General features: G+C 45.4%; 1 protein-coding gene across 1 annotated transcript in view; it reads right to left on the bottom strand.

Annotated features, from left to right (window-relative positions):
- The window catches only part of VAV3 (vav guanine nucleotide exchange factor 3), a 377,763-nt gene continuing 368,275 nt past the window's right edge, over nucleotides 2,498-11,985 (bottom strand). Inside the window, 2 exon segments of the mRNA XM_021090110.1 lie at nucleotides 2,498-4,721; nucleotides 5,581-5,732. Of these exon segments, the coding sequence (XP_020945769.1) occupies nucleotides 4,680-4,721; nucleotides 5,581-5,732 (194 nt within the window). The 3' untranslated portion in view covers nucleotides 2,498-4,679.

The raw sequence follows: 11,985 nt of genomic DNA, 5'->3' as shown, positions 1-11,985 counted from the left end.
CTGCCAACGGTGTAGGAGGTAAAACCTCTACCTCTTGATGAAGTCTTTGAAAATCCCTTACTCTGAATTGTGGGAGGAGAGACAGAATTTCACAAAACCACGGAGCTAGGATGGAAGGAAGGGAGTTCAACCAGGTAACGCTTTCATTCTCAGAGATAAAGACACGAGAGCTGTGTGAGCTTTGCCCAAAGTCCCTGGGCAGGTGAGGGGGTGTGGCTCTGCCAGCAGAGGGTGGGTTGCCTAGTCAGTCTTTCCAGAGTTCACCTTCCCTCAGGACTCAACACAGACCCAGTGTCCATGAGAGGGAGGGCATGAAGTGACTTTTGTGTTCCTTCTGTATCTGTTCTGAGGTCTCTCTCTCCATGTCTGGGTCCCTATGATTGTATTGTGTCTACAAATTCTGGAATTTTCTACCAAGCCAGTCTAGAGTGCTTGAAGAGTTGTTTTTCTCACTATTTTCCCGACTCCTTTCTAATTGATGCACCTGACTAGAGAAAGGATTCTTTTTTGAGCTCTTTTTCAGGACGCATGCATTACTTACAATAAAGATACCTTCTAAAGTCTGCCACATGTGAATGCATAACATTTCTAATCAGAGTCCAGCCAATCCCAGAAAACTAGTTTCAGTGAAAAATGAAGTGACTAATGGACTAAGTCTAAATGATTATGAGCTGGGTGAAAAATCCCATTTTCCTAGTCAAAATAATGTGGAGCTGTTAAATTCAACTTCTGAGATTGTTTGTGGGTTTGAATATTAATCTTCCTGCATGCACACCTTTTATTCCATCTGTAATTTGAATGCTCAAAATGTAATCATGTGTAAGAAACAAAGCATGAGCTCCAGTATTCAAAGGAAAAGCTGCAAGTCCATAATTTGGTTCCTAAGTATTTTAGGATCAATGTTTCTTTAGTACCTACTCTGTGTCAGGCTCTTTACTGGCATCCTTTTCATAGATGAGGGTTTACCTTTCATAACAGGGCTCTCGGACACTTCTAATTATCCCCTGTTAGGGAAGAGGAAAATGGTGCTCAGAAAAGTCCCTGGTGGGGGTGGGGTTTGAACCCAAGTTGACTGTTGAAACTTCAACTCTTTTGAAACTGAATGATTTAACTTCCTTCCTAGAGAGACTCTCTAATAGAGAATCTGTAGTTTTGCCCCTTAAAACCACAAACGACCCTGAATTATACTGAAGGAATTCAAAGATTAATGTGGCAACTACCCAAATTTGCCAGCAGATCCATCTCACAGTGACAGCCATGGCGATGCTAAAAATGGCCCGGTGTGAGCCAGGCACAATTGTACTTTACATGTATGGTCTCAGCTGCGTCTCAGACAACCATCCCATGAAGTACCTGCTGTCACTGCACTGATGGGCTGAGGCCCTTGTGGCAGGGATGGGATGTGAACCCAAACGGGCGGCCTGATGTCTGGGGCTGTGTTTCTGTCACTCGTCTATGCAGCCGTCAAATTCAGTAGAACAAAGCAAGGCACCTGGTGACTAATTTTCAACACATTTTACTTCAGGTACTTGATGGAAGACAAAATATTTGTTATTAAATAAAGGGGGAGTTCTTAACACGAGTGACAGTCGTGGTGAGAGTGGTGACAGGGTTCAAGGTCTAAAAGTCACATGCATGTTAATATGTCAAAGAGAAGGGATAAAACAAAGATTCCAAGGGTTCAGGGCTGGGATAACCCAACACACTCTTGTGTAATAGGGGGGATTTTCTACTTCTGAGCATAGTTGGGCTGGTGACTTCAAGTAGAAGCTACTACCACGGAACTGACCTTTCCTGCTCTTCCACAACCTCTGCTGAGCCAGCCTGCCTCCACCACCACCAGGGACAACCCAGGGCCTGCCTGGCTAAGGGAAGCCTACCTCTGAGTCTCTGGCTTAGCAGTGCATGACTTTCTGTGCAAAAGTTGAATCAAAATAGAAAAAAAAAAATGCTTGATCTCTGACTCCTCTCTCCTGGCGGTATCTGCTGGAGGTTTTCTTTGAGGCGGGAATGGGAGAATGTTTCTGAATGCCGTGTTAGTCTCCAGTGGTTTAAAACTGCTGTTTTGTATCCCAGCTTCCCAGCTGTGCCATCTTAGAGACATCTCTGCTCTCCCTCTGGCCCCCATAAGTGTGGTGGTGCAGGCTCTGGAGGCCGCCGGCCCAAGCTGGAACCCCATTCCAGCCTCTCGCCGGCTATGTGAGCAGCCTCTCGAAATGCCTGTCTCTTCATCTGAAACGTGGAGCTAACGTGGGGCTCTGTAAGTTCGAGCACAAAAAGCATTTAGAGCAGTGTGGCATATGGGAAGCGTGTGGACGATAGATGATTATTTGCAACTACTGAGTATGTCTTGGAAGTCACGGTAACTGTTCAGGGGGCAGCGATCTTGAGCTAAACCAGATCAGAATTAGGGCTTCTAGTCCCATGCTTACTAAGAGATTGGCATGTGTCGAATCACTTGGGAGGCTGTTCAATGAAAAGACTCTTCAACTCGCAATCAATTTAATGCAAGGAGTAACCATTTATTATATTGACATATTTACAAAATATTACAAAGTGAGATAACACTCCAGTTCACCATATTACACAGGGCTGCATACAGGCAAGACAGAGCCTACAGAAAAACATTTACTTCTGTCTTTGGTATTAGAAATCTACACAATTTTGCAGCATGTAAAATGTCCAATACGAAGTATTATACATAGACAAAGAATGTAATTGATAACAAAGGGGCTCTAATACCCTCCGCTGGGGGACTCCCAGGCCCGTGAAATGCAACAAGAAGGAGAGGGAGTCTACTGGCTAAAATAAGACTAAAGGAAACAGCACAAGCTACAATACCGGTCACAGGAGTGTTTGAATTTGTGTGACGCTGCTCTCCTTAACAACACGGGGCAGACAGCAACAGACACAACATTCCCCAGACACAGGGTTGCAGATAAGACTTGACAGGAAAGAATCCACTCGAAGATACACCTTGGAGGTATAGCTTTACTGTACAGGACATCTTATAAAACTCAAGTTCATGATCATTTACACATATACAAAAACTGAACTGGTTTTAGCAAATAATAACTTTTCTAAAACACAATCACAGTTTACATAATTCTGAGGTAAAGGTCCTGAATCTATCCTATTTGACAAGTTCCTAGCCCATGAGGGTCTCTCCAGGGGGATGTGTCCACTGACCATGACATTCTGGCACCCACGTGGGTCGGGGAGAAAGCCAGCTGCAGCCACCTCATTTTAGAGATGATCCGTCCTTCAGAACGAAATGTTCTTAGTCGGGCTCTATAAGTAAATGCTTCTCATGTTTTCTTCAAACATGAACCACTGAGTCTTGTCAGAACATGACTCTGCTACGGAGGAACTATTGCCTCAGTGACTTGTCTCGACTGAGCACTCGGTACATCCCGGGAAAAATGTACAGAGATGCTTCACATCAACAGTGAAGACTTGGTCAAAGAAATGCCCTGCAAACCGATCTGCCCAGCGGTTAATACACACCCAGAATGGCCTGCAGATGGGAAGAGCCTCAGTGGGAGCTGGGAGCTCACACTGAGTAAGACCAGAAAAGTCCCATGACTCTCCTGTCCCCGAAATGCATAAAGGACCTTGTTGTGCCTTCCTTCGAAATGCCTCAACAAAGTTGTTTGTGCTACTGTGAAGACTCCAGGTACATGTAAGAATCAGCACGTATATCCCAGGTCTTTTTTTTTTTTTTTTTTTTTTTTGGAGGGGGAAGGAGGATAGTGGGGGAGGGAGGTATGTGTTAACAGATGTGGCTTCTCTAAATTGGCTTACTTTAAATCACAGCCCTGGGTCTGTTTCTGCAAATAGTGCCACCTTAGCATCGGTTACCTGGAACAACCTAAAACATACCCAGCCAAGATCTCATAAAGTGAAGCACTGAATTTGCAAAATAACCCTATGAAATCACGAAGGTTGTGAAGATTGCATATGAAGGCCCTCTCTTGTACTCACGCTCTTGTGTGTGTCTCTTCTGAAAAAGTTTGCACATATCATCAGGACATCAGATGAATAACTGACACCCCCCCCAACCCAGTGTATCACTTATGAAGCACACCTGAGCATCTGCCTCCTATATTTTAACATGAGTAACATCTGCGGGTGACAGTGGCTGCTGGGCAGTGAGTCGCCTTGTGAGGGAGTTTAAGACAAGTAATGCTGGATTTCTCCATTAAGCTGACCCAGTAGCAGCACTCTCCAGGTTCTTCATGCTGGGCAAGGCAAAATTAAACTTCTACTTGCTGTACCATCAAAAATGCTGGCGAACGGCACATGAGCAAAGTAAATACACGTTCACTGTTTACTAATGGCTGGCACTCATGGCATCTGGCTGGACCAAGTTAAAAGAAACACGAACCATTGTGCTCGCAGGGCTCTTTTGGGAAGAAACGCTTTTGACTTTGCCCTGGTCCCTGACGATGCCAGACAGGCAGGCTGTTTCTTGCACAGCTCTAGGCGAGCCATTCATCTGTCAGTCCCGGCATCTTTAGAAATCCCAGCATTAAGACTTAGGAGGGCAGAGGAGGGAGGATGTTGAATAGCCAGAAAGACAGCTTTTTAAACACTTGAGTGAATTCATAACGCTGCACAGCCTTCTGTGGATCCCGTCTCTGAAATTCCTGGTGTGGGGTGCAACGCTGGAGGGGAGATTATTCATCCTCTTCCACATACGTGGATGGAAACCAGCCCACCTGAAAGGGAAAAGCAACCAACACAGCAACGTGACTTTGAGTCTGGCACGTCAGAGGGGTCTACAGCTAGAGCTTTTCATTTTTATAACACCCCAAGTTTTTTTTTTTTTGGTCTTTTTGTTTCTTTAGGGCTGCACCTGCGGCATCTGGAGGTTCCCAGGCTAGGGGTCCAATCGGAGCTGAAGCCATTGGCCTACACCACAGCCGCATGGGATCTGAGATGAGTCTGCAACCCACACCACAGTTCACAACAAGGCCAGGGATCAAACCCGTGTCCTCATGGAGGCTAGTCGGGTTCACTAACCACTGAGCCATGATGGGAACTCCAAGCTGGGGTTTTACGCCCACTGTGGGGGAAGGGGACTGGTTTAAACGGCTCCGAAAAGCCCAGTAGAGTCAGGGATAAAAACGGTGGAATAAAATAAGCTTAAACAGTGTTCTCCTCTGCTGGCACACAAATAAATATGTAAATTAAGGGGCTCCACTACTTACTGCTTTCTCTTCCTGCAACAGAACACAACATAAAGACAGACGTCCTGGCTGCGCTCTTTCCAATTTAGACCAGCAGGTCTCAGAGATATTTCATGCTGCATGTAAAGCTTACGTTCTCGACTTAAAAAGAGGTGTAGGGCCTCAAAATTGAGGTGCTCCTCAACCCTTTTCCTCACACCAAGCCACCAAACTTGCCCAAATCAACCCTGTATGCTGCTGTCCTAGCCACTCAACACATCTGCCCTGCCCGCCTCTTCTCGGCTCGGACCACCCCCTGTCTGGGGCGGGTAGGGGCTGCCCCGCCGCACAGCAGGTGCCCACCCCCCCCCCCCATTCCCACCAAAGCTCGTCGCCCGGGTCGGCTCACCCTGCCGTTCACTTCTCCTCGCCACCAGCCGTTGGCGCTCATCTTCGTGTAAATCTTCACCATGTCTCCTTTCAACAAGGACAGTTCCCGCATGTCCCTGGCGCAGAAGTCATAGCGAGCGACGGCGATGCCCAGCACCTTTGGACTCAGCACTGGGGAGAGAGGGCGGAGTCAGAGCTGAGGCGCGTGGAACCCCCTGCGAGCACCTACTCAGGCGAATGTTACAGGGGCCATCCAAATGCACAGCCGGGATCTCACTACAGACCGGTGATGATGGCAGAAGAGCTTGAAAGCAGCAGACGTGCTGTTTCAATCCAATCAGGTGGAGTCAAGTTCATTTCTCAAAAGTTTCAAGAACTACTGTGCTGTTTTCACGTTCTTCATAGGAACTTCCAAACAGGGACTGGCTTTTGTAGTCTAAAAAAAGTTAACTAAGGACGGAGATTCTAAAAAAAAACTAGCATGAATTTCCTGTTGTTGGCATAGTGATCCCTTTTTAACCAGAACCTCTAAGGTAACAGCTTTGTGTTTTTAGCTGGTAACCTTTTCAACTAAGACAAAAGAACTTTTTTTTGCTCTGAAAGCTTCCTGTTGAATCCATGTCATCACTTCTAGTTAAAGAGCACTTCCTACCCCCTACCCCCCCAAAAAAAAAGAAACCCAGCCTTTTTTGGGGGGGGATTAAAACTATTTAGGGACAGCTAGTGTTCTAAACTTCCACTTGTGAAGAAGCTTAAGTCAGGTTTCATAGGAAAAACCCAGAAACACTGTCTGTCCATTTATCTTCTTTCAAACTCTGCCTTATAGAAAGCCCTTCCTGAAGGATGGAATCAAAAACGAGATGTCAGGGTGTTCCTCTCCTATATTCAGGTTTTTTTTTGTTTTTAATGGTAGGAGAGGCACCAACCTCCTCCCTGCCTTCACCTGCCCTGCCTGAAAGGAAAGCTCTGTTCAGGCTGTACCTGTGTTTGCCTCTAGTGCTTCATAAGATTTTATACCAACATCTTCACCTGCTGCTGCTTGGGATTATAAAGTGTTTCAATTATGCGTTCAGTGATTCTGAGAATCACACACCTGGGATGGGTGGGACTTTGTAACCTTACACCGTGGAGGACACTGAAGCAGAAGAGAACAAATACACGGGAAATGCCCCACATGTGTGTTTTAAACAGTTCCCAGTGCCCAGGCAGCTGTGGGGTGACCCGGGTCGCCCTGGGAGAGCCTGCCCATTTGGAGACTGGTATCTCTGGCCTGTGTTTCAGGGCTTTGCCATGACAGAAATTTTTTGAGTCTCCAGGTGTCCATCATAAGATAAACGAATAGCCAAGCTGTAGATTTCAGAACTGTAAAGGGAGTGAAAATAGGTCATTCTCTTTTACTGTTCGGACACAAACCACTTTAATAGTTTTCTTACTGAAAACCATCCCATTACTGGGGCACTGCTCTTAGAGCCATGCACATAAAAACACCCCGGTGCTGGAAAAACCCATCATCGACTTAACTGTGCGACCTTGTACAGGTCGCTTAACCCCTCCGGGCCACATTCTTCTCACCTATAAAATGAAAGGTCTATGCTAGATGGCTTGTAAAGGGCTTCCAGTACTAAACTTTATTATTTCATTGGGACTTACAGGTTAATTTTGTAAAAATCCAAGGGAGCGTATTTGATCCCGTCATCACGTGCTCCCCTGCCTGTCGCATAATCAGCCCTTCCGTGCTCTGGCTAAGGACAGACATCAAGGCCAGAAAGCTCTTGCACAGATGGATGGGCACAGTCATCCTTGAAAGCAATGTGGACTAAATTTTACTCTTACAGTTGGAGAGAGAGTTGGGCGTTGGGTCCTATTTATCTTCTAAAAGGAAATACAGGAACACTGGCTTTTCTCAAAGACTATTTCTGATCCACAAGAAAACTAGTTTTACAGAGAGCGCTTCATTCCCCTTTCATACTTTTGGCTCTCAACTCTTTGCAACTGATGAAAGAGAAAATGTCATACTGAAATACAGAACACGAGCACACACGCAAAGCCAAAGGAGTGGGATGTCGAGACAAACGATGACTTGATGACAGAGAAAAGGAAAGCGCGTGCTGAGAAGGTGACTCTAGGGGCTGTTTGTGAGGAGATGTATCTATATGAGGAGCCACACACAGGAGTCAGGATATTTTATTTGCAAACAAATGCAAGTTGAAAAGACATATAAAAGCAGTAAAGCAGTACCTGACCAGAAAGGAGTGGAAGAAGGGGGAACAAAGCTGTAGTCTGGAGGAGTTACAAAAGAAAACCCACAGAACAAAGAAGGGGCTTAGAGAAGGAAAGAAAAAGAGAAGCAAAAGAACATTTAGGTATTGGCAAAACATCACCCACCACAGCTATTTCGTTGTCTATAACTTTAAGAAAATTGTCATAGCAAAGTTGAAACATCAAGCGTCACTTGCATCCCCCTCCCCGTCCCCTATTACCATTTCTAAATGAAGAACAAGCCAGGTTTTTACATTTTGATCGACATATGAGTTCTGCAGTTCAGAGCGATCTGTCTCGTTAGAGGTCAAGACCGCATACCCACTCGGTGCCACCATCTCTGCGCCCCTTCCATCCAAGGGTGGCCTTCTCCTCTCGATGTGGTGCACAGTTCTTACTCTGTCACACCAGTGGAGAGGGGGCTTCTGTAAGATCTTAATGTCAAATATGCTTCACAGCAAAACTGATAGAATTAGGACCCTGTAGGGGTGGTAGAGTGGTATCAACAAAACATGCAGAACCCATTGAAGAGCCAAGAAAAATGACTCACACAATTTGTTAGGATGCACCCTCCCCCTCCACCCAAGCATGCACATGCTCGAGTATTTCCAGAAATGTAAACCACTTGGAAACTCATATCTGGAAAAGAAAGCAGATAGATCCCCAATGGTAGAAATGTACAGAAAATTTGCTATGCCTTTGAATGCACAAAACCTTTTTACTGATAAGAGCTACCAATTCTCAAATGGTTCAGAAATGTTAGATGCTGTACTCAATGTTTTATATTCATTTAATTATCACAGCTCAAAGAGGAAGGTACCCGTACTATTGTTTCTTCATTTTTGAGAAGAACCTGGATTCACAACCTCGGCAGTGTGACTCCAGGGTCTAGCCCTTCATTGCTGTGCTGCTCTGCACCCAGCCCTCTGCCTTAGGTACCTACCTTAGTTTTAAAACTCTCCCTGTGGAGGAGTTCCTATCGAGGCTCAGTGGTAACGAACCCAACTAGTATCCGAGAGGACAAGGGTTTGATCCAAGTCCTTGTTCAGTGGGTTAAGGATCCAGCATTGCTGTGAGCTGTGGTGTAGGTCACAGGTATGGCTTGGATCCCACACTGCTGTGGCATAGGCTGGGGGCGGTAGCTCTGACTTGACTCCTAGCCTGGGAATTTCCACATGCCAAGGTGTGGCCCTAAAAAGACAAAAAACAAAACTCCCTTCAAAGACCACAGTGCCATCGTAGTGAGAAAGAGGTGTGGTTATAAACTTCCTCCCGATACTTTTCCACCAATGCACTTCTTAGTTGGGCTATGTTTGCCCAGAAGGAAGACCAAGTTCTTGCTCCTGGGATATAAGCAAAAGGATTGTAAGGCAACCTCTGAACCCTTTTCCTGGGAAGACAGCGGGCACCCGCCTTCACCCTTCCTTTTGGTTCTTTATTCTCAGCTGCCGTCCTGGTTCATGCGAAGGCAGACCTCACCTTAGGGATGAGCCTGAAGGAGACTGGGTTACTGAAAACTGGATGGAGCCGAGAACCTGTCCTGTTCCATAGCCCTGGGCTGACTACATCCAGGTCTTTAGGAGATAAAGGGAGAAATGTCAATCCGGTTTAAGCCAGTGGTTTTGGGATTTCTGTTGCTTGTAGCTGGGCTTAATCTAAACAGTAACAGAAACCTTTCTGTAACCAGGGATGAGGAGAAGGCAAACTGGAATGAGTCTGTATAACCTTCCAATGTAGTTTGCCTCTTTTCGGGTCACTGCCTGATTTGAGACACATAGGACTTTTCCAGCGTGAATACTCTGGTCAGAAAGGAGTTCTAGAGATGCTAGGAATAGCAGTTGCTCATTAAGGGGATTCTCAGATACCAACCAAATAGCCTGGGTGAAGGAACTGGAAAGGGTTGTTCCTGGAGCCCCCATATATACACTGATGCATTCATGACATTTTGCTCACGAAGGGCCTCACATAGTTACTTTTAACCTACCCTGAAGTATATGTGCCCTTGTTGAAAATCAAGGTTCCTTTTTAATCCTTTGCATGTTCTCAGTTACACTTTATTTTAAAATGCAGTGGCCATATGCTATTACAATTAATTTTACAACTTTTACAACGCACCACCTGCCATGCAGTGCAGCTGGTTTTATTTTCCTTGAGATCCCGTTATACCCACTATTAGAGAGGGGGCGCCATCTCTAATGAGAAAAATGGCACCCTGACTGTACTATTGGCAGAAAATCTGGTGCCAAGGTTCCTGTCCCACGTGTGTGGGAACTTAAATTAGAATGCCTCATTCTGAATGTTGCTTCTGCGTAATAAGGAGACTGTTCTAAGTGTCCAGCCTTGATTCTCTTCTTATCCATAAAGTAATAAAAGAAGACTGCATTTCAAACCGATTTCCCAAAAAACTTCTAATGAAGGCAATTCAAAAGTCATCTTGAATTATAACAAAAGATAAGTTTGCTCTAGAAGGAAATAAATCAATGAAAACAATTAAATGCTATTTAAATCTCAAAAATAGTTTGATCAGATAACTTTAACCTTAAAATATCTAACACTCCTGAATATGGGTGATGCCTCACCAAAGGGCCCGAATCCCTGTTTCCAATACATAACATCAGCCTGCACCCCTCCCCAACCCCAGAAGCTTTGCAAGCATTTGCATTCATGCCAAGTACCTATAATTAGAATCATCTTAAATCTTATCTAAAAATTATCATCTGGGGAGTTCCCACTGTGGCTCAGCAGATTAATAACCTGACTAGGATCCATGAGGATGCAGATTCGATCCCTGGCCTTGCTCAGTGGGTTAAGGATGCCACATTGCCGTGAGCTGTGGTGTAGGTTGCTGATGTGGCTCAGATCTGGTGTTGGCATTTCTATGGCTGTGGTATAGGCTGCCAGCTGCCGCTGATTTGACCCCTAGCCTGGGAACTTCCACATGCTGCAGGTGTGGCCTTAAACAAGGGAAAAAAACAAAACAAAAAACAAATAGCTAAAGGGTAGCTATTCCAGCCTTGGCTTCCCCTGCTGGTTTCACTCTATTTTTTCCCCCAGTGAATGGAATTTCTTCTTGGATATGCCTTGGCTCCTCACCTGAATTCCAGTCTGATTTTACAGATTTTAATGACACTGCCAGGAGGTACAACCATTACCTCTCCAATTTCGCTTGTCTGAAACCAAACTCATCATCTTCCTCCTTGTAATCTAGCAGCTTCCTAGTATTTGTGTTATTTTTTTAATAACTCCTGTGTTCCTTTGGCAAACTATCCTTGGAAGGTCAATATGCTGTTTAGTTCTCTGTTCACTGTTTTCTTCCCCTGAAATAAGTTATCCTTTCACCGAATTCTCAGTTTCACCATCCCCATTCGGATACTGATAGCATTTCTTTCTTTTTTTTTTTTTTTTCTTTTCTTTTTTGTCTTTTTGCTATTTCTTTGGGCCGCTCCTACGGCATATGGAGGTTCCCAGCCTACGCCAGAGCCACAGCAACGCAGGATCCGAGCCGCATCTGCGACCTACACCACAGCTCACGGCAACGCCGGATCATTAACCCACTGAGCAAGGGCAGGGACCGAACCTGCAACCTCATGGTTCTTAGTCGGATTTGTTAACCAGTGAGCCACGATGGGAACTCCTGATAGCATTTCTAAATTAAAACGACTGCCTCCCAACTGGTGGTCTTAGACTCGATTTTCTTTCCCTTCGATTCTAAATACCACCGCTCAGCTATTCACCATAAACCGACTCAATCCTTTTCCTAAAGTATAAAGTCCAGACTCTTGACCTGAATGCCAGGGCATCTGTAGTCTGGCTATATCATGTTTTTCTAACCAAATCATTTTCCCACATGAATCCTTTTCATCTGGACCAGCTTCCTAATTAGTGACCCCAGCACACACACCCTCAGCTTCAGTTTCAACTGAAAACTTGTGCTTGTTCTGGAATGCTGCTCCTTCACCTTGCTTCTGCTAAACTTAACGTCCTTCAGAGCTCGGCTTGGGCCCTTTCACGTGCCTTCCCTGACCAATGCTGATGACACTCTGCTGCCTCGCTGTCCTTTCTAGCCATCACCTGTTGGGCACTTCCATCATGGCCTCCCTGGCCCTGCTGCTTAATTACCGAATGAGCTCCTGTGTTGTGTCTCCAGTTAGCCATTGATTCAGGA

The sequence above is a fragment of the Sus scrofa genome, chromosome 4 (assembly GCF_000003025.6).
Source record: "Sus scrofa isolate TJ Tabasco breed Duroc chromosome 4, Sscrofa11.1, whole genome shotgun sequence".
Taxonomy (NCBI): domain Eukaryota; kingdom Metazoa; phylum Chordata; class Mammalia; order Artiodactyla; family Suidae; genus Sus; species Sus scrofa.
Note: the sequence above shows the minus strand (reverse complement) of the source record. Positions and strands in the feature narration are given on the sequence as shown.